We start from the raw sequence: 25,804 nt of genomic DNA, 5'->3' as shown, positions 1-25,804 counted from the left end.
ATCTGTGGTGCACACTTCAAAAAAAGGACTCAATGGCACTGTGCTGGTCTGTATGCTGCATAACCACATTACACTTAACAAATGTGCAGTGTGAACATTTATCCTATAAGGGTCAAGTCCTTTTTTTAAATCTGCATCATTGGATGGCTGACTAGAGGCTTGATGGACCTCTAACCTTCTTTGGACTTGTAATACAGGATTAAACTCCTGAGCCTCGCGCCTCACAGACAAGCTCTTTGCACGGAGTAATGTGTGTGTCTGTCAGGGGGGGGGGGATTGGGAGGGGGAGGCAGGGAAATCCTACAACAAAGGATTTATGTCCACAATGGAAACACTACTATGGATGTTCATATGGATATGGATATTCATATTCATATGGATTGTATCAATGAATAATTGGTAGAATCGGTTTGTGATTATTTTGATTTCGTAAAAGAAGTTTTTACTCTTTTCTCATATCTAGGTTACTATATATACTCGTGTTTCAGCCTAATTTTTCTGTATAAAAAATGTGCTGAAAAATTACTCCCTCGGCTTATATGCGAGTCGGTGGAGCAAAACAGATGGTGGAGCAGGTTTTGATATTGGCAGTGTAAGGATCATGCACTAGTGATCCTGCTCTTACCAGCTTGCATCCTGCTGCCCTGCTGTGTCCGTGCCCCCATCCCCTGCAACATGGTTTGCAGAGTGTGCAGCTCAAGATTACCTGTGTCCCCTGGCTTGTGGAGCAGAGTGTGCAAGCAAGGTGTCAGCGGTGCAATGATCAGGGATTCTTCCTGTGTGGCAATTGCTGTGTCTCATATCTATGACGCCATCTAGTGACTTCTTGAAACCCAGCTGTATGATCCTAGAGCACATCTGGCTATGGGGAGGGGGTTGGCTTGTACTGGGGGAACATTGGACTACTATGGAGGGGGCTATATTGGGGAGGGGGCTTATACACGAATCAATCACTTTTTCCTGGTTTCTAAGGGAAAAGTGGGTACCTCGGCTTATATGCGAGTATATACGGTATGTTTATGTGCCGTATTTTGATCTTCTTGCATGTTTCAAATCAGGTGTGGATTGCATTTACCTCTTAAAAAAGTGTGGTGGCAGATATCTGTGTGTATGTTTGTATTTGGTTAACATTGTTTGCAATGCTCCTCTTAGCTTACTGGTGTGAGTACTGGGAAATCTATGTGCAGGGTGATGCTGAGATTACGACTATCCCAATGATGTTCTTTCATGTTTCAGATAAAACAAAAGCTGTAACTATGTCCTCCATATGTCATCTCCTTCACCCCAAACAACAAATGTTGCCCCCATGCCACTCCCAGCAAAGTTGGCACAGCCAGGAAGTGTAATTCAGTATTGTTACTGATTCTGCACGAGCTTCTCCAGCTGCCTGTCATGTTTGTTACCATTGTCCATCATACATGACAGAAAGGGACAGGCAAACGCCAGTGTGAATAATCGGTTATGCTAGATTCCATATCTCAGGCCGCATTAAAGAGAGAAGGAAGGAGTGGCAACAAGCAGGAGAGCAAGCAGGTGGTCATCACTGCAATAGTGAAAGGGATTGGCCTTTAGAATGGGTGGATCCAGAACAGCTGATCCTTTGATCGTGTTGAATTATTAAAGCAACATGTAGTTACTTCCAGACATTGGATACAGGGATATTTAATACACAGGAAAGTAAACCCCATTTATGTGTAATTATTATAAGAGAGGACAGCAGAACATTGATCCATCTGCTTGTCCACACTGTTCGCTCAGCAGGCTGAAGGTAGAGCCGTACCCTGGCTGGGTTACTCAGATGAGACAAAGGCCAGGGGCACTGAGCTGTTTGTGATTGCTTTAGTCACATTGTAAGTCACAGGGCTGGCCGGATAGAATACCTTTTTTTGGTGGGTAAAAAAGTTTAACTAGTGTGTACTTCAGCTGTGCATTAACTATCTGCTCCAAATTAAGCCTTAAAGAAGGACTGTGCTAAGCAAATAACAACACAACTTAATTTTGGACAATCTGTGTTTCTTGGCAATCCTAATCATAACTGCAAATAGAAATGAATTGCAGTATACATGTAACCAAACAATTCTGCACCAAGGCCTGGAACGAATACTACAGGAAGTTATGTGAAAAATAGTCTGATATAATCCACAGGGGTCATACTACAGTGAGGACATTTAGGAATACATGGCAGGAATATTCAGCATAGCAGCTCAGTGTTAATTAACACAAACTGCAAACCATCTGCGTAGAGCCTGACATACAGGTTGTCATTGTCACCTTCACTGAGTGATGCAGCTGCAGAACTCAGTCAGCAGGCAGAACACACAGCAGGACTGTATCTGTTTCTGTGTACATAGTAGAACCTGACTTAATGCCAAGTTTGGTTTGCATAGCTACCTGCTCTACGAGGGGGTATTGTAAAGTGTTAATTATCACCTGGAAGTTATTATGGTATACTAATCATTTTAGCCCATTGGATAACGGGCGCTAAACAGCGGCACACTCTCACCTGGGTGAACAACCACCCCCCACCCCCGCCCTCCTCCTGCAAACCACATGTCTGCAACCCCCAAGCATGCCCACGTCCACCCACACCAGCCCACGGATGCAGATCCCTGGGCTTTTATTAGGCAGAATGTATGACATTTTGTCAGTGTCATCATTGGTCCCTAAGTGCATGATGTTGAGAAAATCAGCTCATTGTATCCTTTATTTTCTTTACGAATTGTGCCAGAAGTGACGAAAGTATGAGATGGAAAAGACTCGGCTCGCATGCATGATAACAATGCACCAGCTTACTTATATCAAGTTGCAGTTGACAAAGCAAAGGCATGTGGCTTTGAGATATTGCAGCATCTGCCTAAAGAGTAGATGATGGTCTAACATAGGGCTTGTTGACACTACCCTTTAAATCGATTCATTCCATGGGACTAGCCACAAGAGCAGAATGAATATACCTTATGTGAAGCATAGTATCCATACAGTCATATTCTGACATGTCCGCTCTCTGGACCATGCAGTGAAAGAATGCAAACTCCTGTCCTGCACAACTTTTCCCAACACCAGACAGAAATCAAACATGTCATAGATAGGTAGCATGCTATATACAGTATGTATATATGACACGTCTGTATATACTGTATGCCAGAGTAGACAGAAATTGTGATGAATGGTCACACTGGATTGTACATCTGATCTGCTGTGCCATCCACCCATTGAATCCAGGCTTACTGTTCCTCAGAGGATCTCACAACCTAATCCTATAGAGATTGTCTAGTGTTCCTTCCATAGTCTAAGGCTGATATTCGGGAACCAGTTAATTCATTAGTATGTTTTTAGGATGTGAGACCAGAGCAGGGCTGGATTACTGACCAGGCAACCAAATCAACTGATTGGGGCTGCAGGAGGTCAAGGGGCAGATCAAGATTTACTGCTTTCAAAACTACTAATGTTTTTTTCTAGGCCTCAGCCCAGCTTAGCCTTAGCTATCACCACTTTAGCTTTCACTCTTTATCAGTTCAATAAACTACTGATATCAACACCTCATTACATCCAGACATCAGATACCAAAACATTTGAATTTCTAATTAAATTGCTGCAAATAAGACAATACAAGTCTCTTGCTGGATTGTATTTTGACCATTTTCTCAGTAAAAAGGTATATGCAACATAAAGCAGAAGTTCCAGACAATAATTGTTTTTGTTGACATTGCGGATGGCCAATCAGATTTTGGTTACCTGTGAAAATTCACCTTCAAGATGCCCAAGCAGAGGCAGAGAGTAGGCAGAAGAGAAGGCAAAAGGCTACAGGAGAAAGAAAACAGGCAAAGGTGACAGATGAAAGCAGAAGGTGGGAAGGCAGAAGAAGGTGAGACAAGGTAGAAGAGAACAGGAGTGAAGGAACATGTATGGCAAACAGCCTAGTGAGAACAGACTGTCCCTTCTCAATTCTCATATGCTTTCATTGATTCCAGTAACTACCTTTGAAAATTGAAAAGGTCAGACATTCATGTTAAAAACAACACTGGTGAATATTTATGCATTGTGCTTTAATAAAAAAGTTAAACCTGATATTACATAAATTATATTTGTAGTAAATAAGTATATCTGTAAAAACATAGACAAAGCTTACACTGACTCTGAAGTCAGATACTGAAAACTGAAGTAAATGTAAAGTACAAGGTTGCTTTAATAAAAAGCAAACTTGTAATAACTTTCATGTCATCTCTAAACTGGGTCATTTCAGATCAGAGTGTAGGATGCCAAATGGCTAGTAATCCAGTTCTTGTGTGATTGCTGTCCTCTGGTTTATTTTTAGTATATGATGTTTAGGCCTGTTATGCAGAAATCCATTGAGCTCGTGTCTGCCAGCCCAATAATACTTCAGTAAATCAGAACCTGCACACAACCCTCAGCAAATCACTCCCTGAAGATCTGTCTCTTCACAGTTTGCTAAAATAAGAGGCCATGTAAGTTAACCTGTGGGGTAAATTATACAGATTGATGTTGTTTGGCCAGTTTATCGATATTCTCCTCTATTATTTTCAAAAGGTAATATATATAGTCAGTATTTCATGTGGACAAACAAACTTGACAAATGTCTTTTCATCAATCTAATAATAATAGTATTTTTTTTTTTACTTTCTTTTTCTGTATTTCCATTGCATGTCTCTTGCCTTCATGACACCAAAAACACACATACCAGTAGCTATATTGCCCAGGTTCTAATCTTACTTCACTGTAGCCCTCCTCCAGTCTTGCACAAAGCTCAAATTGCAAGAGAACCCAAGGCAGCACACAATAAAAAAAAAAACAGATACCTAAGAAGCATGGAAGCCTCCAGTGGCGTAACTATTGCCTTTGCCTGCGTGCGGGGCTGGAGAAGAGGCCCTGCTTTGCTGACTGCTCTGCATGGTATAGTGCAGGACTGCACATTACCATGCAGAGCAGTCCGCAAAGCAGACACGTTACTGTACATTACCTGCTCCTGCCACACCTCTGACAGATCTCTGGGGGGGAGGGTTGGTCAGTCCAGCATAGTTATGCCCCTGCTTCCCATGCCTTCCTCCAGACCACCGCTGCTGTCCAGGACTTTCATAACCTCCTGCCGCCCGCGTCACGCCAGTAGGCGTGGCCGCGGCGGCAGCCCCAGGACCGCCTAACGCCAATTGGCGTAAAGTCCTGGGGCTCTGTTTAGCATGAGATCGCGCGCATGGTGCGCGCGCATCTCATGCTCGGAGGGCGGAGCTCCGCCCCGCCTTCAGTCTCCGAGCGGCTATTGCCGCTCGGGAGACTGTTAGACGGCGATCACGCCGTCTATTTACTTGGTGCAGCGCTGCGATGAGCAGCAGCGCTGCACCGGGGACAGCCGTGTGACACGGCTGTCCCCATAGGGGACAAGAGAGCGATCGGCTCTCATAGGCAGAAGCCTATGACAGCCGATCGCCATAATTGGCCGGCTGTGGGGAGGGAGGGAGGGAGGGAGGGAGGGAGGGAATAAATTTAAAGGAACAGGGGATTTTAGAAAAAAAAACCTAACAATAATATTTATTTAAAAAAAAATAAACATGGGGGGAGCGATCAGACCCCACCAACAGAGAGCTCTGTTGGTGGGGAGAAAAGGGGGGGGGATCACTTGTGTGCTGAGTTGTGCGGCCCTGCAGCTTGGCCTTAAAGCTGCAGTGGCCAATTTAGCTAAAAATGGCCTGGTCACTAGGGGGGTTTAGCCCTGCAGTCCTCAAGTGGTTAAAGTTGCTCACACTCGTCTTCACAATGAACAAATGCGGCCTTACTGCACAGGCTAGGCACTAAGCTGAACGGGAGCATGGCCATGCGAACATCTCTGATAAGATCTTGTTGGATATGTTCTGGGGGCCGAGTGCGGCAACCGTGGGGCCTGGAGGACCTGGGAAGCCTCTGGACTATCCAGAGGTTTCCCTATTCTTAGGTGTCTCATTTAATTTTCTATAACTTCAAGTACACTTTAATGTGTATATGTAAATATTTAAATTAATACGCACTAAACGAACAGCTGGTGACACTATGGCATTGTGCAAGTGATTGTATATCTGCTTTATTATCACATTTTTGTATTAAAAAAAATCATCTTTGAGGCCTGCGACTGAAGTGAGCAGTTCTATTGTTCACAAGAAATGTTGCGTCATGTCCTGGTCATAAAAATATATTACTTTAAAGTTGTGATAGTGTGGGAACAGTGAAATACTACAGCTTTCATTTCAGCCAATAGAAGGTCCTCATGTTTACCTATAGTACACAGAAGCAAATACAGTGGTGTAGCAATAGGGGGTGCAGAGGTTCCGACTGAACTGGGGCCCTTGGGCTAAAGGGGCTCTGAGGGGTCCTCCCTCTTTTTTGGTCCTGTGCTGATAATATTCACTTCTCTAGATGCTTTGAATAATAGTGATCACTAACACACTGTTCCCCATTCCTTTTTTGCACCTCTGACACTGTGGTTGTCCTTGATTCTTTTTTGGTGCGCCGTATAAATTGTTATGTATAGAATGCTTGGGGCGGTCCAGTGTAAAACTTGCACCGGGACCCACAGCTGTTGTTTTATACCACACTGGTCCTTTCTATACTGGCTCATTTTCCTTTATAGTAACATTTTGAATATAACAAATATATCACTGTAAAGGATGGGAGTAACGTTTAGTCAATTAAGAACATTTTTTAGTAGAAAAATATATATTTACATAAATCTGTACATCAGTCCTGAAAGAGGGACAAATAAGGAAGAAAGAGGGAGAGAGGGATTCAGTTCCCAAAGAGGGACTGTCCCTTTAAAAGTGGGATAATTGGGAACTATGGGAAGGTCTGGCGGGAACAGTAGAATTAATTATGAGATTTAGATAGTTTAGGAAGAAATTTGAGTGCTGACTGTAAGCACTTTTGCGCTTTAGCTGCCTCTCTCTGCAGAGGATGCATATTTAATCAATACCTCTTCAGTATGTATGCTGCGGCTGAGAATCACTTTATCACACTGCCTTACCAAACAATATTAGTGTGTAGCAGATATAACTTGCTGGTGAGTGTGTTTGGAAGCATTACTGTGCCTGATTAAAATATAATTTACCAGTTTGCATGCAGCACACAGTTTCCTGTTCTGCACAAAGATTTGATTCTTCCTCCTGGGCAATCAGGCTGTGAAAAAGAAAAATGGAAAACTGCTGGAAAATCTAGATAGGCCTGTTTTCTATCTGGAATCTGTACAGCTGGATGAAATCTTGCATATTATGGAACAAACAGGAGATTAGAAAGATAAAATCACGTAGTGTGGCTGTTTATTGAGGTGTTGTTAAAACTAGGCTTTTCTCTGGGATCATACAATAACCCCAAACTCTACTAATAACAAAATATCTGTTTGCCTTTTCCAAATGCAAAAAACAAGTGATAGGAATCTTTTATAAACTAGGCCAGAAAATCTGAATGTATACTGTGCATATGAAAGTGGTTTCAACTCTTACTGACATGTGACATAATGTGATAAACATGCTTATGCTAATCCTACATAGAACAAGGCTGTGTGCTTTTTTCGTTACCGTAAGGGTTAAGAATTCAGAGTTGTAAATAACACTTTTGCTTCAGTCAGACTTGAGTAGGTCTAAAGTTCAACTTTCACTGTTATAACTAATTACAATTCAGATTTGATTTAAAATAAAAGTATCTGTTGAAGGACACCTGAAGTGAGAGGGATACGGAGGCTGCCATACGTATTACCTTTTAAACAATGCAAATTGCCTGGCTGTCCTGTTGATCCTCTGCCTCTAATACTTTTAGCCAGAGACCCTGAACAAGAATTCAGATCAGATGTTTGACTGAAATCAGACTGTATTTGCCCTATGCTTGTTTTAGGTGTGTGATTCAGACATCGCTGGTGTATGAAAGATAAACCGGAAAGCCAGGCAACTGGCATTGTTTAAAAGGAAATAACTATGGTAGCCTTCATATACCTCTCACCTCAGGTGTTCTTTAAGAGCAGAGGATATTCACAGACATCTCCAGGATGAAACTAGCAAGGTGGGCTCAGGGCCGGTCCTGACTTTTTGTTGCCTGAGGATTTGGAATGATCGCACAGCATCCGACAATTTACTCAGCTTCATTTAACATTCTCAGTCCGCAAGGTAGCATAGGCAACAACTTGAGACATGACATGCTGCAGCTCAACAAATAACACACTGGCTGGCTGGCTGGCTGGCTGTGAGTCTGTGACAAACAAACTGCTCACCCTCAGCCAGTCGGCTGTCCTCTAGTCTATTCCACCTCAGTTAGGACAGCAGTGCCACCTCATCCCTTCTGCTGTGCAAGTCAAATGAAACACTGCTGATCTCTTGCCTCCCACCTCCTAAATCACTGTCAGACTCCTCACACAGCACAACAAGCTGCTTTTCCCCAATGATGACCTCTTCACCTCGCTCTTCTCTCACTTCTCCTCCTACTCTGACTGCATGCTGTAAGTGTAAACCCAGTACAAACAAGTGTGTCACCTTGCTTCATGAGACAACCAGCTCTGTTTGGGCTTGGTATTAGTCATGGAAAACTTTGAGAAACATACTTTATATCAAATCAACAAAAGTATGCTTCATATACTCAGGCAGAGATGGTGAGTGATTAAATGGAATCAAATTAGGACATGTGACTATAATTTATTGAAATTATTCAAAAAACTCAAGAAAGGACTAAACATTAACCACTTAACGCCCCGCAGTACGAATTTCTCCGTCCCTTTTTCCCCCCTAAAAAACCAGGGAGGGAGAAATCCGTACCTTCCGTGCTACCGCCGCTGTCCGCGCTCCCGCCGCTCGTGTGCGCGCACCCGCCGCTCGTGCATGCCGCCGCCTGCTCGCCCGGAGATCAATGAACGGGAAAGTCCATTCCCGTTCGTTGATCTAAGCCCCCGCCATGATCCGCTGCTTCTTTTAGAAACAGCGCGATCATTGTGATCTTCTCAGCCTCCTACTGCTTCCTGTAATCGTCCTTCCGGACGCTTACAGGTCGCATGTAAACAAACACACTGTGGGTGGCCATCTTGTGGCCAAATAGTAAAACTACACCCTAAAGCATTTTACATATACAAACATTACATTTACACAATAAATTAACTCATTACCTCCCACACTCCCCAATTTATTTATTTTTGCAATTAAAAAAAAATACAATAAAAAAAACATAAATAGTTACCTTAGGGACTGAACTTTTTAAATATTTATGTCAAGAGGGTATAACACTGTTACTTTATAAACTGCGGGCTTGTAATTAGGGATGGATGCAAAACTGAAAAAATGCACCTTTATTTCCAAACAAAATATTGTCGCCAAACATTGTGATAGGGACATAATTTAAACGGTTTTATAACCGGCACAAATGGGCAAATACATTTCATGGGGGTTTTTTTTGTTATACTTTTGTTTATTGAAAAGATTTTTTTAAACATACAGAAGTTGAACAATGATCAATATAAAGGAGACATTTCAATAGAAAACAGGATTAATCATATAAATTGTCTCTAGATCTATTATAGAGAAATTAACAGCATTCACAGGTTGAGACATAGAGAGAACCGTGCAGGTTAAAGGATTGGCTGAGCTACATTTAAGTGTATGAATGACAAACTAAGGAGTAGAGAATAATGATATTCCTGTTTTAATTGTGGGGTAGCGAATGTAAGAAATGAGAAATCGGGTGAATATAACCTGTGTTAATAGAAGTGTTGATTCTGTTAACCTAAGAATCAATGAGGGTGAATTAAAAGAAGGGTCACACCAAAGATCAATGAGTCTTTTAGTGTAGGCCTAAAAGTAATGGTAAGGAAGAAAGGCTTAATAGCCTACATGCGTAGTAGAGATTCAGGTGGGTGATAGCAGGGGCTTAAATGATAGGGGATGGCAGGGTGAGAAGCCTGGTGTTTGATGGGCTAATTTCTTCCATATAATGGCATGAGATAGGTGTATCCGGTATAGTATAGCCATGGGAGGGAGTTAAGGGGGCATAAGGTCAGGGGAAAAAGAAGACCAGGGATTCCATACCTTGTGGAAGTGGGATTCAGTGCCTCTTAGAGATGCGGTCATTTGTTCCATGTCCCTGGTCCATTCTATTTTGAGTTTAACATCTGATAATGTTGGAGAAGCAATATTTTTCCAAAAAGTGGCTATTGCTAGGCGTGTAGCTGTGAGAATATGGGAGATCAGACGTACGGTGTGCCTGGGGGTGTCTGGGGGGGTTTACCCAAGACCATGTAGAGGGGATCAAGAGGTATTAGGATTCCCGTTTTTGTCTGGATGAGTTGTTGAACCTCAGCCCACAATGGGGAGAGTAGAGGACAATACCAGAAGATGTGTTCTAAAGTACCTTTTTCATTACAACCCCTCCAGCAAAGGTGAGAGGAGCCCGGAAATATTTTTGATAGCCTGTCGGGAGTGAGATACCACCTAAGTATGATTTTGTATATATTTTCTCTTATTTGTATACACATAGATGAATGTTTAGCATTCTACCATATTTCTTCCCAATCATCTAGGTGTATCGGTTGAGAGAGGGCCGAGGCCCATTTGGACATATACGAATGGCCAGGTGTAGAGAGACCAGACTTAGTATGTAGTAGCTGGTAGATCTGGGAAATCAGACCTTTTTGATATCCCTGTGAGTCACATATGTGTTCAAAGGGAGTGAATGATGGTATAGAGGGTGAGTCCCGTAATATGGATTGAAGAAAATGACGTGTTTGCAAATGTTCCATAGTGTATAAAGATGTGGGGGGTATTCTATCTTCTAGAGTAGATCTAGATAGGATTAGTCCTGTAAGTGGGTCTTTCCAGTCGTATAGATTAAAAAGATTTAGGCTAAGCCATCTGTTCATGAAATCTTTAGACAGTCCAGGGTGGAAGGCAGGGTTACCTAGGATTGGCATTAATGGTGAGGGGGAAGATTTTAGATTAGCTGTGGCAAATGTTGAGCGCCAAATTTGGAGAGTGAAGTTTATGGTAGGGAGTAGTTGAGTTGTGGGTGGTTTAGGGGGAGAATTTGACCATATCAGAGAGGCTAAAGCGGTGGGAAGCAGGCTAAGTGCTTCAATGAGACCCCATTTAGTGTGTACTATGAGTTTGGACCATTCTCTCAGCTGACGCAAATGAGCTGCTTGATAATAGAAACGGAGGTGGGGTGACCCTAAGCCTCCCTGTTCTCTGGGAGACAGAAGAATTGAGGCTCGAAGTCTCGGTCGTTTGTGGTTCCAAACAAATTTAGAGAAGGCAGATTGAAGTTTCGACAGCTGAGAGGAGGGAACCAGTATTGGGAGGGTCTCAAAGAGGTAAAGCAGTCTGGGGAGTATGTTCATTTTTAGTGTGTATATTCTTCCTATCCAGGAGATCTTATAGGCGGTCCACTTATGAAGGTCATGAAGAATTTGTTGAATAAGAGAAGGGAAGTTATATTTATAAAGAGTAGAGTAGGTGGGTGTGAGATGTATGGCTAGATATTTCAGGGAGTGGATTTGCCATTTGTATGGATAGTGGTGTTTAAGGGAGGCTAGAAGTTCAGGTGGGATTTTAATGGGTAGTGCTTCGGTTTTGTCTTGGTTTAAGCGGAAACCTGAGAGAGATTCGTAGGTGGCTAGGGTATTATGTAAAGCTGGTAGGGAGATGAGGGGGTTCGTGATAGTAAGTAGGATATCGTCCGCGAATAGAGAGATCTTAAATTCATGTTTGTCCAGTCGGACTCCCGAGATGTTAACATTTAGTTTAATAGCACTGGCAAGGGGTTCGATGCTGATGGCAAAGAGCAAAGGGGAGAGGGGGCAGCCCTGCCTAGTACCATTATGGATCTGGAAGGGAGTAGGAGAGGCCATAGGGAGTTTTACACAGGCTGAGGGAGATGAGTAAAGAAAGTGGAGAATGGTCAGGAAGGAACCATTGAATCCTTGGTGTTGAAGGACTTGGAAAAGGAACGGCCATGATAGGCGGTCAAAAGCCTTCTCTGCGTCTAAGCTAAGAAGCAGAGAAGGTGTGCCTGAGCGGGACATAAGTGAGATGAGGTCTATCGCTCGACGGGTGTTAACGCCCGCCTGCCTATTTAAAATGAAGCCCACTTGGTCGTTATTTATAAGCCTGGATAGTATAGGATTTAAACGATTGGCAAGAGTTTTAGTTATGATTTTAAGGTCCGAATTTAGGAGAGAGATGGGTCGGTAACTTTGTGGGAGCTGTGGGTCTTTTCCTTCTTTGGGGATAACCGTTAGGAGGGATTTTAAAAGCGTGGAGGGGGGAGTCTCACCTTTCATAATCTTATTTGCGAGGGAGGTTGGGTGGGGTGAGAGAACCTCTCGGAAATTTTTATAATAGGAATAGGGGAGTCCATCTGGGCCAGGGGATTTAGAAGAAGGGAGGGATTTAAGAGTTTCTAGTATTTCAGTAGTAGTAATTGGTGCATTGAGAGAAGTGCATTCCTCTTCAGTTAGTTTAGGGAGTTGGAGTTGTTCTAAAAAGGAAACTACTTTATTTGAATATGAGGGGTCATGGGAGGGGTCTGGAAGATTATAAAGTTGTTCATAGTAGGATTTGAATAATTCTGCAATCTTAGATGGGTTGTAGTGGGTATTACCTTCTTTGTCCTTCATAGCATGAACCGCCTGAAAAGATCCCCTGGGATTCCGTTTGCGGGCAAGTATAGTGTGTGGTTTATTGCCTCGTTCAAAAAATAATTGTCGTGACCATTTCAAACTTTTTTCTAGTTGAGAAGATTGAAGGGATCTAATATCCATTTTTACTTTCTGAATATTTGAGAATGATTCTTGAGTAGGTAGTTGTTTGTAGGAGGTATATGCATCACCAAGGGCCTTAGTAAGTTCAGATAATTTGTGTGAGGAGAGGCGTTTACGTTTAGAGCCCTCAGCGATAAAAAGACCACGAACAAAGGCTTTGTGTGCTTCCCAAGTCATTCCTAGTGAGGAAACTGATGGGACATTAGTGTTGAAGAAAGATTGAATCTCATCTATCATTTTGGATGAGAATGATTTATCTCTTAGAAGGGACTCATTGAGCCTCCAGTGTATAGGTTTATGGGGTGTGTGTAGCCAGTCTAGCTCAATTGAGACAGCATGGTGGTCTGACCAAGCCGTTGGGTGGATGTCAGCTGTGAGTAGAGATGATAGGGTCGAAATTTTGGAGAAAAAATAGTCTATGTGGGAGTGTGTTGCGTGGGGAGGGGAGAAAAAGGTGTAATCCCTGGACGTAGAGGTTGGAGATTCTCCAAAGATCAAGGAGACCATATTGGCGTGTCAGGGCCCTGAATTTCCTGGAAAGGCGGTCGTGGGAGGGGAAGGATTGTGAATCTGGAGATATAGACCTGTCGGTCGTGGAGGAGAAGGCCAAATTAAAGTCACCTCCTAGTAGGAGAGTGCCCATAGCCACCTTATGTAGTTTAGTAAGGAATTTTGTTAAGAAAGGAATTTGATCAGTAGTCGGGACATACACGTTAGCTAAGGTGATCGGTTTACCTGCTGGGGTACCCAAGAGAATCAAATAATGACCTATGGGATCTTTGATAGTTTTGGTTATTTGAAGAGGGAGTCCTTTTTTGTGCAGAATTGCCACCCCTGCTTTTTTTTTAGGTCCTGAGGCTAGATATACGTCTGAGTATGCTTTACTAGAGAGACGTACGGAGTCCTGTATAGATAAATGCGTCTCTTGAAGAAAGGCAATGTCTACGGCAAGTCTCCGTAGGTCTCTCAGCAGAGAGCCTCTCTTTTGGGGTATGTTTAAGCCCTTGCAATTTAAAGTATATAACTTAACCATTATCTCTAAAATCAGCTATAACATGATAAGAAACATCAATCAATTGGTGTGAAACATTAACAGTGAGCAAGATGGGGAGCCAAGTAGATAGAAAAACATGTCCATAGGCAAAAAAGAAACACAACAGCGGGAGGTAGAACAGACCACTGGAAATATCATGGTCACCAAGTGCGACAACTAAGTGTAGTTGTGCAAGTGAGAGCTGAGAGAGAGTTCCTGGAGCCTCCCGAGTCCAGGGGTCCTCAGATACAGCTCTCCGGAGTAGCATGTGGGTAGACCAAGAAAGTCGACACGAGGCCCGAAACTAGGTACCCCTTAAGTGTAGGAAGTTGAAACCTGGATCCAGGCAGTGTTGAGGCCCAAGTTTGAAACTCGCAGTAGATGGTCACTTAGGCTATAGAGAAACATTGTTCAAGAGACTTGTGAGTCCATTCTTTCAGGCGTAGTCGGGTAGGTGAGACTACGTACTGGGATATGTGACGAGTGAGCAATATGGCGTAGCTTCCTGGGGGGAGAAATTTCAGAAGGTGAACAAGGGTGAGTATTGATAATACTTGTGGGGAGGCGGAGGCCCATTTGTTTCAAGAACATGGGGGCATTGTCAATGTCCGAGAGTGTGAAGACAGATCCGTTTCGATTCACAATGAGACGAAAGGGAAAGCCCCATCTGTAGGTGATTTTGGCGTCTCGTAAGAGTTGCGTGACCGGTTGTAAAGCTCTACGTTTCGCCAGAGTGATGAGTGATAAATCGTTATAGATGGTGAGGTCGTCTCCTTTAAAGGAGATTGGGGAGATATTACGTGAGGCTTTCAAGAGTGCCTCTTTTGCTTCATAATAATGCATGCGGATGATCACATCTTTAGGTCTGTGTGATGTTGTTTGTCTCTCACCTAGCGAGCGGTGGGCACGATCCATTCTCCAGAGTTCGTCCGAGATGTCTGGGGATAAGGATTTGAAAAGCTCGGTCAGATGGGGGATTAGATGATCAGGGGTCACAGACATGAAAATACCTTTAATTCTCAGATTTTGTCACCTGTCTCGGTTTTCCTGATCCTCCTGCGCAGATCGTAAGTATTTGATGTCAGATTGCATTAGTTTCTGTTCCTCCTCCATATCTTTATGCTGTATGGAGAGGGTATTGATTTTCTCCTCTAAGGTGTTGGTGCGTTCTCCTAGGCTGCTTATGTCCTTTTTTAGGTCAGTGACTGCTGATATGATTACCTGCTGGAGTGAGTCATGAAGTGAGCGGTAGTGTCGCTCTAATGTAGCTTCAAGTAGTTCAGCCGTCAGAGCATCGGAGGATGGAGGCAGCGGGGCTTGCGGGGATGAAGCTGTGTCAGGCTGTGCAGCGAGGCCGGCGCCATCTTGGCTGTCTGGGGAGCGTAGGAAGCGATCCATTGTGCCGGCTTGTGCGGACGATTTGGATGCGGATTTCGCCGTCATCGGGTCGCCTGTGTGTTCTGGCGGGGATCCCGGTATGTTGCCGCGATTCAGAAGGCTGTGAGCGGCGGTAAGCTGACTGTGCGGGGCCGGAGCTCAGTGCCTATGCGGCCATCTTGGTGTAGCCGCGCATGCGTCCTCTACATTTCATGGGTTTTAATTACAGTAGCATGCTTTATTTAAGAACTATAATGGCCGAAAACTGAAAAATAATAATTTTTTCCCACATTTTTTCCTATTTTCCCATTAAAACACATTTAGAATACAATAATTCTTGGCATAATGTCCCACCTAAAGAAAGCCTAATTGGTGGCGAAAAAAACAAGATATAGTTCATTTCATTGCGATAAGTAATAATAAAGTTATAGACGAATGAATGGAAGGAGCGCTGAAAGGTGAAAATTGCTCTGGTGTTCAAGGGGTAAAACCCCTCAGTGGTGAAGTGGTTAAACTTGGTTTGAGTGTGAGTCTATGTTTCATTTTATTTATTCACTTACCCTACCTGTACTCTGGCAGGAGTATGCCTTTGATTGGTGTATGACTGGTTGGACATATATACTTGTTTATTATTGGTCCCTTATTTACATTATTATCTGATTATTGGCTTTTTTTTTTTCTTTCATTGCTGAATATAGTCATATTGTCTATAACGTAGGCACTTTTTCCACTTCAATAGAGTATGAGTGGTGCAAGGGGTCCTAAATGAAATCAGTGTCAGATTGATGCATATACTTACAAAATTCTTTTCAAATTACATACATAAATGTATGAAGCATCCAGCTCTGTGTCATTCTTGAAGAAGAATCTTAGGTTTCAAAAGTTTGCAATAAAATGACTTATAGGCAGAGCCAGGTTTCCCACAAGGCAACTTAAGCAATTGTCTAGGGTCAGGAGAGAGACTAGGGGCCTAGTTGATCCCAACTCTTCATCAAATCTTACCAAAAAGCCAGGCAACCATCAAGGGAAGGTCGAAAGTTCTTACTTGCCTAGGGCTCTACTTCACCGCAATCCATCTCTGCCTATAGGTGGCCATTAAAGATATTACTTAAAGAGAATCTGTACTCTCAAATTCTTACAATAAAAAGCATACCATTCTATTTATTATGTTCTCCTGGGCCTCTCTTTGCAGTTTCCGCCGCTCCCTGACACGATGCTGGCTTTTAATCACCAGTTTTAGGCAGTGTTTACAAACAAAAAACATGGCCGCTAAAAAGGAAGTGATGTTTATATGTAAATATATATATATATATATATATATCATGTTACAGTATACTACAAGTTTTTATTACATAGTTCCCTTCCCCCTCAGAGAGCTCTGTCTGTGAGGAGTAAACAAAGCACACAGAGCCTGGAGGGGGCGTGCATAACTTCTCCCTATCACAGCAGAGGCAGCACATTCCTCCCTGGGTCGACAAAGCTTGACAAAGAAAAGAAGATTAGATATATTACAGAGGCAGTGCAACTATAAAAGGCTGCAGTAATCCAGACCACATTAAAACAGGTATAGGAACTTATAGGATAGAAGAAAAAAGGCTGAAAATCTTGTTACAAAGTCTCTTTGAATGAAATCTTTGTTATTATGACAAAAAAGTGTCTTTCTGGATCACAAATATATACAGTATATATAATATACTGCTAGCAAATGTACTTCCATTGAAGTACAGTTAAGTATGCAGAGAAGCATCCTGGCAGTAGCATTGTTACTTGCCCTTGACCCTGAGTCCTACTGCGCATGCTATTCTTCTTCTCTACAGCATGTGCATAAAATTTAAATGACCACTGGATCAGTGCGAGGGGAACACATGGCCTTGCATGTGGTAGAAGTCTAAATCAACGGCAGGTAATTATGCTAACCCCAATATATTCACATTCCAAATGCTGCACTGGGCTATATGTGAAGGTAACCACTAATGATACAATTTTGCTGAATGATCGATTACAAACAATTCTTCGTATAATTGTTCTTAAATGATTATTTGGGACAATTAATGGACAAAAATCTCCTAAACAATCCGATCAGATTAATGAAATCGATCCAAATTTTGGTTCAACTCCTTCAATCTGATCGGAATGGTTAGGAGATTCTTGTCCATTAGTGATCCCAAACGATACATTCGGGAAATTGTATCATTAGTGGCCACCTTGAGGAGGAGGCCACCAAACCCTGCCTTGAATATGTGAAGGGGGCTGCTGGTTGAAAGTGAACACAAAACTTTTGGGGCCATATGAAGTGAGCCACAAGGTGTTTTGAACCTTTTTTTATTTTTTTTACTTTATTGCTGGAAATGGTTTGTCAATTAGAGCGCTATATGAAATAAATTGCATTTTTTGTTTCTGTTGTTGACAAGCATACAGCAGGACACATTGGAAGTGACGTTTTTGATCACAAGAAAAAAAATCTTTGGAAATTTCTAAAAGCTCTGTGTTAAAATGTGAGGGACCAGGGAGATAATAGTTTACTTTTTAAATCTAAACATCCCAGCATTGGGGTTATTATTTATAAGCAAAAACAAGTCTATGAAACATGAATTTTCACAGATCCTAAAACAAAAAAACTTGAGATAATTAAAGGCTGGTTTACAAGCTAGCAGGTAGAGGCTTTGATTTGATAAATTGTTTTCCTTCATGGGCCAGCAGAGATTTGTATGTTAGTACAGGCCCACCGTGATTACTTTTTAAATTAAATTTAGGCTAGGTTTGCACTTTTGTTTTTCCCTAAATCTCTCTGGGGAAATGCTTAGCAAAATATGCCATCAGATGGCTACAATGGTGAGTGGAATGACTATTACTTTATTATTACTATTGTTAATATTCCTAATTGTGTAAATATTGTGAAAGGTCTACACTTTTGGAGTAAACACGTGTGTAGTATACTTTATTCTGGGCTTCTGTGGGTGACAACTTGCAGCCTGATGTCTAGACTATAGGCTGAGTGACAGGTACTTGTGCTTTATTGATGCTGGTTGTTTTTAGATATCTCTTTGACTATGTGGCTATTGACTGTTACGTGTTTCTATTTCTTTTAGCCCCTTTCATCACTACTCCTCTGGAGACACTTGATGGATTAGTGGAAGATGTTGCCACTTTCATGTGCGCGGTGGATTCGTATCCTCCATCAGAAATAACATGGATGCGAAATAACATTCCAATAAGGTCTGTAAAACGCTTTTATGTGCAAACTATGGTTATACATTAATAGATAAAGAATACAGGTAGAATATGCAGTGTGAAAATTATTGATATACAGCATTACTCAAGCTGATGGAGGCCATTTTTAAGTTGATTGAGAACACATAGATTATATGGGTCACTAATAATAGTAGAAGTACTGAAGGCCACACGCATCTTAAACTAAATCTGGTTTGAGACAAAAGTATTCCATTCCTGAATTGCAGCACTGACATCCTAGATTTGAAATCTGACCAGGGCACAGTATGAATGGCATCTGTATGTTCTCTCTGTGTTTGCTTGAGTTTCCTCCATGTGCTTCAGTTTCCTCCCAAAAACGTAGTGTTAAATCATTCTAGCTTCAAACTAAAATTGATCATGGACCGTGGTGAGAACACTACATTGTGACAGTCACATAAACTTGGTGTTGGACCAGTAATCGGTAACAGAACAAATGTATGCTTTATTGTGTCATACAGTACTCCAGATATTTATCTGATCACCAAACACGCCAGAGTGCGCCTAGTAAATTTGGGTACCAACATGGGTGTCCCATGAAAAGCCTCACTTATAGTGCCTATAACAGTAAATTTGGGTGCCAGAGTCATCAGATAAAATAGTGGGCGCCGGGCCCACCCACTATAGAAACTGCACCTGCTATTTATAGCTTTGATTTTATCAGGTGACTTCGGCGCCCAAAATTACTGTTATAGCCGCTATGGGGCGGCTATGGGGTGCCCAATAGTGTTAGGTTTAGAGGGTGAGGGCTAGTGTAAGGAGTAGGTGATAGTAGAATTTAGGTAAAATTACCAATTTTTCTATTATGTTCTTTTTTCCTCGCGCCAGTTTTAAATGTACGCTATTTTGAGCAATTTTGAGGGACAGCTAGGGATGTGAATAGTTCATTAGACTCTGCAATGTGCTGTGGAAAAATTGCCTGTGCTACATGAATAAATAGTCATCAGAATATCTGTTTGAAGCACATAAGTGAAGCACGGAAGTCTATAAATAGAACAATACTGAACAGAAGGGTGTACAAACCAAAAGTGACCTGACCGATTCTTATTATCACTACAGTATGCTGAATGTTATGCAGTTTTGACATGTACTGTGTTGAAGTTGGAAGTGAAAAAAAAAATCTCTAACTTGTTAAATCCAATACAAATATAATTTGGCGTCTGGCAGGAATTTTAAGAACATAGCTCAGTCATTCAAGGGTCACTTAATGACCTCACAATCGGTCTTATGGCAAGCGCTCAATTTTCAGACTTCTGAGGCATCATAGCAATTTGCCAGGCATTTGTACTGTACTTGACTGAATTCCGGCAGTCGTGTGTTGTAGAGGGCAGTTTAATGCTTCAGCTGGTTTGAAATAGTTTCATTGAATTTTTGAGTGTTTTGCATAAAGCAACATACAGTACATATATCAGAACTGAGGCCATAACGGACTTCTCATCTCAATATATAATATGTATGTGGGTGTTCTGCCACTACTACTACTCAGGATACTCATAGAAGTCCTTGCCTTGTGGCTGCCTGCAGGTGGTGATTAACTTATGATGATCACTTGGTCACAGTTATTGAACAATCAGAGTGCTGCCCAGGGCAAATCCCAAACTGGCTAGTACCTCTTGCCAATCTGCCTTTCCTTTAAACATGATTCAGCCATAACCAGAATAGGCATCATCTCCTGTGGGGCTGCATATCACTCGTCTACTTGGAACTTCATTCTGATACCATGTGGCCAGTGTTCCAACATTTCAGCATACCCATCAAAATAGCATGCAAATGCTACTGAGCATGTGCGAAGTCATAGAGACAAAAGAAGAAAGTTTGGTGCCCCAATAGTGGCTTGCCGCCTTAGGCAACCACTAAATGCGTAGATGGGGAATTTTTCCCATCCACACTCGGGCTAAGAAGTCGCTCCCTGGAGATAGAAAAAGGGTAGTAACACCCATCCCCTAGGTGGATATTCACATCACTTGAGATTTACAGAGGTGCCAGTGAAGCATAAAATGAGTGAAAACAGCTTAAAATGAAGGGGGGGGGGGGGGGGGTTATTGGTGGACCTACCTCCCCACAAAAGACACAGCAGTTAATATCATATATAGTATACATTTATTTCGTACTCCAAATATCTGCAACACGTTTTGCAAGTCTGACACCCTCTTCCTCAGGCAAGGTACAAGAAGGAGCTACAAAAAGAGTGTCTATACGTGTATAGAGGCGCTATGCACGTATAGACACTCTTTTTGTTGCTCCTTCTTGTACCTTTCATGAGGAAGTGGGCGCCAGACCTGCGAAACGCGTTGCAGATATTTGGAGTAAGAAATAACTGTATATTATATATGATATTGATATATACTGCTGTGACCTTTGTGGGGAGGTAGGTCCACCAATACACCCGCATTTTTAAGCTATTCTCAGCAAAGCTGAGGCTTCCTTTGCTGATCGGCTATTTGCAATTGGCACTGTTATTGGCCTGAGGAAGCGGGCTTAGACTCGTGAAATGCATTGCCTGTGCAAAATAAACATTTCTTTGTCTATACAAATATCGTCATTGAGATAAGCCACCTAATTTTTTTCGATTCTATCTTGTTTTTAATCCAATTTTATTTACACTGGGGTGCCTCTTTACCTAAATTGTGCGCTCCATACAGTAAACACTAATGCTTAACCCTTTCACTGCTCTATGCAAAAGTGAAACCTAGTAAATCTTTAGTTTTTTAGGCGTTGCATAAATTGTAATGAAGATTTTTTTTCCATAATGGTCATTATACTGTGGCTAGTCTTTTAGACCAGAGATGAAGTCCTGAGTTTAGTTCCACTAGTCCAAAACCTATCACTTCTGTCAGATTTCTACTACCTACTGTAAGTGACAGCAACATAGGAGAAAAGTAATTTATGGCTCATTTTACTCTGGAAGAAGCGTACTTCTTATTTGTCTATGTTTGCACATATTTAAAGTTTTACAATTTTTCGCCATAGTGCCCCTTTAAGTCAGAAAATCCTGTAGTGTGTGGGAGATGAGAGCAAGGTATGCAAGGGTTAACTCACCTGCATTCTGATGCATCCTAAGCTTTGTTCCATCTCCTCACACATCTCCAGAGCGGAAGCTCCCGGCTTAGAAGGCAAAAGTGTAAGAAAATGGAATGCAGTATAGAATGCATCAGAAGGGAGGTGGTGACTTGGTGAGTTAATAACTCGCTCTCCAGGTTAGTGATGTGTGTATAGAGCACTAAAGGCTATATCCTATCTGATGTAATAAGTAGCTTGCAGATGCAAGCTACTTATCACCTTGCCATTGCACAACAATTTCTGGAAAATCCTATTGCCGTTAATAAGGAGACCCACAGAGCTCCCCGTTGGGCCTTCTGCACATCATTGAAGCCCCCATAGCTGAGGCTGGCACCACCAGCAAATTTATCTGCATCTCCGCCAAACATCCCCCACCCATCGCCCAGGACTAGTTCTCTCATGAAGCAAGGTGAAACACTTGCATCAGGCACAGAGATTTCAGGAGCATCATTTTTGTACTGTGTATACCTTCCTGAGGACAAATGCATTGGCTAAGGGTGAGCAGTTTGTTTGTGTTACGCTCGGTGGTATATTCTCAACAGTCAGCACGACATGCATAACCTGACGTGAAGGAGACACACACGCAAGCACAAGGAACCAGGATATCCCCAGTTGTAGTGGAGGAGCGGACTGACTCCCGTAGGAGATGTGGTGCACAGAGCAGGCGTAGATCCGAGTAACCACAAACAATACTTAATATACAATGGATATGATATTCCTAGCGTGTTATAATTACAGCTATCAATAAAACTGCAACGACTGACTAACATATGTATATATTGGCGATGAACCGATATATAACATAAGCAAGGAACACTGGCTAGGAACTGGAGCAATACAGGGAACAGGACTCAGAAGGATTCGCTACTTCTACGCAGAAGTGAGCGCAATACATGCAAGGTAACAGGAACAGGACTAGGAAGGATTCGCTACTTCTACGCAGAAGTGAGCGCAATCCACGCAAGGTAACAGGAACAGGACTCAGAAGGATTTGCTACTTCTGCGCAGAAGTGAGCGCAATCCACACAAGGTAACAGGATCAGGACTGAACTAACTAAGCACGGGTGATCACGATGCACGCAACCTACCAAAACGTGCTAGAAACTGACTGACTGAACACAGGATATAAACAGTTCGAGTACGTATATATCAGCGACACTGATGTATTAACGTAACACGAATACAAGGAAAATAACAAACGCGCTGGTATGCGTATATATCGGCGATGAACCAATATATGATGCAAGACCAGCAAAGTAACAAATACTGATAAACAGGAGCAGGACTAGGAAGACTCACTGACTCCTACGCAGGAGATCAGTGCAGTCCACATGAATTAACATTAGAACTATGAACACGGTCTGGGGCCAAAGTAGCAGCAAGACAGGCTTATGCTGGAACTATGGTAGCCCATGGAGCACTGCAGGAAGCAGTCCTTTATACTGAGGTCATCCAATGGGAGCAGACATGCAGATTCCCACACAGGTGAATGATAATCAGGCTGACAGCAGGAAAGGGCAGACAAAGCTATGCAGCCTGCAAGAAAGGAATTGCAGCCCTACTGCAACAGACAATGTTTGCTTTCAGAAGAGCATCTTAAACTGTGATCAACTTCAGAGCGACTGCAGATGGAATCAACACTCAGTGTGAGCGCAAGCAAAACTATGCGAGCAAATGCACGCAAAGAAATCAAAAACTGCTTGTCTACAGTCAAACTGCAGCCAGCAGTACATGCTGCCGAAGTGATAATAACAGTACCCCCCCCCACACACACACACACACACTTAAAGGGATACTGTAGGGGGGTCGGGGGAAAATGAGCTGAACTTACCCGGGTCTTCTAATGGTCCCCCGCAAACATCCTGTGTTGGCGCAGCCACTCACCGATGCTCCGGCCCCGCCTCCAGTTCACTTCTGGAATTTCTGACTTTAAAGTCAGAAAACCACTGCGCCTGCACGCCCGTGTCCTCGCTCCCGCTGATGTCACCAGGAGTGTACTGCGCAGACACAGACCATACTGGGCCTGCGCTGTGCGCTCTTGATGACATCAGCGGGATCGAGGACACGGCAATGCAGGCGCAGTGGTTTTCAGACTTTAAAGTCTGAAATTCCAGAAGTGAACCGGAGGCGGGGCCGGAGCATCGGTGAGTGGCTGCGTTGGCACAGGATGCTTGCAGGGGACCATTAGAAACCCCGGGTAAGTTCAACTCATTTTCCCCCGACCCCCCTACAGTATCCCTTTAAAGGCGGATACTAGACGCCTTTCAAAACTGACATTCCCAGTAAAACAATCTGACTCATAATTCATGATGGCCAGGACAGCCCGACAAGACCAAATTACAGAATCAGTCACCACAAGACTGGACCTATCAGAACCAGAACCTACAGAACCATGCCCATCAGCACTACAAGCCTCAGTGTGATACCCATCAGAACCGCGACTTCCAGAAAAAAGCCCCCCGAAACTCTCTGAGCGATACCCACTGCCTTCCAGGGACTGTCCAAAAATTCCAAAGCCTTTGCAATGCCCACCGGAACTGTCTTTACCAACACAATACCCACTGTTGAACTAGTCCAAGGTACCAGGACAAGTTTCCACAGAGATCTCCCAGAACACTTTGAAGTTCCATAGAGATCCCAAAAGGTTAGAATGCCCCTTAGGCTCACATGGAGAACTATCAAGAACCCCTATGGAACTCAGGGCAATTGCAGAGTCAGGGTTACAAGGACAAACATCAAGATCAGGGCTTTCAGGGACCAGAACCATCTCTGGGCATGCAGGCAAACTGGCAATATCAGAACATGTCTCCACTAGGGAAGCATCTGAGCACGCTAACACATTAGACACACTTGGGCATTCTGGCACACGAAGCACATCTGGGCACACTGGCACAAGATAAACCCCTGGGCATGTCAAGGAACTGCGGACCTCAGAGTCAGTCAAGATAGGACCGAAACCAGGACTGGGCAAAAAAAAATCATCATGACTAGACTTCACAGTTAACTGGATTCTCACTAAAGAATGCAGGATCAGACTTAGATGTCGCTGATTCTAGCAAGGTTATTAACAAATCATGTTCAGGGGAATTTACAAGACAGAACAAATCTATGTATGCACCGAACTAGGCAGGGTTTTCATAGCTTCTTCTGGACTGGACAGAGACCCATCTAATACACTGGATTGGAGCTCATGAAGGGCTGCAAAACAAGTCAGTATTACAGCAACCCCCACTGAACTAGGCAAAACTGAGGAACTCACTGGACAGGAAGGGGATTCTGGAACTTCTGCCACACCGGCCAGAGAACCAGAATTTTTCAGGATACAGGGCTGGGTTTCAGGAACACTCATCAAACCGGACTGAAATTCTGAGATTTCTATTACCCTTTCCAGAGAATCAGAATCATCCATGTTACAGGGCAAGACTTCTGAAACATTCAGAGGACAGGGCTGAAGTTCCCTGACTACAGTAATATCAGAGAGGGACTCAACATCATTAGCTAAATCAGACTGTGTATAGGGCAAGGTATCAAAAACGCTTGCTGACAAAGACAATGTTTCAATGGCTTCTGCTTCACTGGGCAGATGTTCATCAAGTTTTACTAGAGTAGACTGTAATTCCAAAACAGGTGCTAAACAAGTGAATATTACTTCAACACCAACTGAAGTAAGCAGTTCCTCTGAGTCTTCTGCTCGAGATCTTGAAGCATCTACAATACTGAGTGAAGCATAAGACTTTGTAATTTTAGCTTCACTGGACAGGATCACTGAACAGTCCATATTGCAGGGCAGAACCATGGAAGCACCTGGTGGACAGCATAATGATTCTATGACCTGAGTTTCACTGGAAAGAACTTAATAATTCATGGTACAGGGCGAATTTACAGGAAGATGAGGACACAGGGCTTGTGACTCTGAATAATTGTTTTTCAACTGTGAAATTGGAAAATTCAGATGCTGGGGTTCTAAGGCTACCAAACATGATTGCTGAGACTCAGGAACTGATGTAGTGCATCAATTGGTATCTGCTGGATCAGACAGGAATTGAGCTTTATCAACACAGGTAAATTCTACAGAAGTGTTTGCTGAGGCAGGCAATGATTCTCTAATTTCTGTTTCACTGAAACAAGATTCATGAGTACTGGCTAAACTGGACTCAGAAGTCAGCAGGACCTCTGGATCCTCTGCTGAGAAATTTGTGCAGGGCAAGGTTAAGGAATTATCAGTAGCTTCTATCTTACTGGGAAGTAACACTGAGTTATCCATGGTACAGGGTGGAATTACAGGAACATTTACTAGACAAGGCAGGGATTCAGGAACT

General features: G+C 42.8%; 1 protein-coding gene across 1 annotated transcript in view; it reads left to right on the top strand.

Annotated features, from left to right (window-relative positions):
- The window catches only part of MUSK (muscle associated receptor tyrosine kinase), a 206,873-nt gene that overhangs the window by 27,044 nt on the left and 154,025 nt on the right, over positions 1-25,804 (top strand). Inside the window, exon 2 of the mRNA XM_068234339.1 lies at positions 18,266-18,392. Coding sequence (XP_068090440.1) covers positions 18,266-18,392 — 127 coding nt within the window. The remainder of the gene's footprint in view (positions 1-18,265; positions 18,393-25,804) is intronic.

This window comes from Hyperolius riggenbachi, chromosome 1 (genome assembly GCF_040937935.1).
Source record: "Hyperolius riggenbachi isolate aHypRig1 chromosome 1, aHypRig1.pri, whole genome shotgun sequence".
Classification (NCBI taxonomy): Eukaryota; Metazoa; Chordata; class Amphibia; order Anura; family Hyperoliidae; genus Hyperolius; species Hyperolius riggenbachi.
Note: the sequence above shows the minus strand (reverse complement) of the source record. Positions and strands in the feature narration are given on the sequence as shown.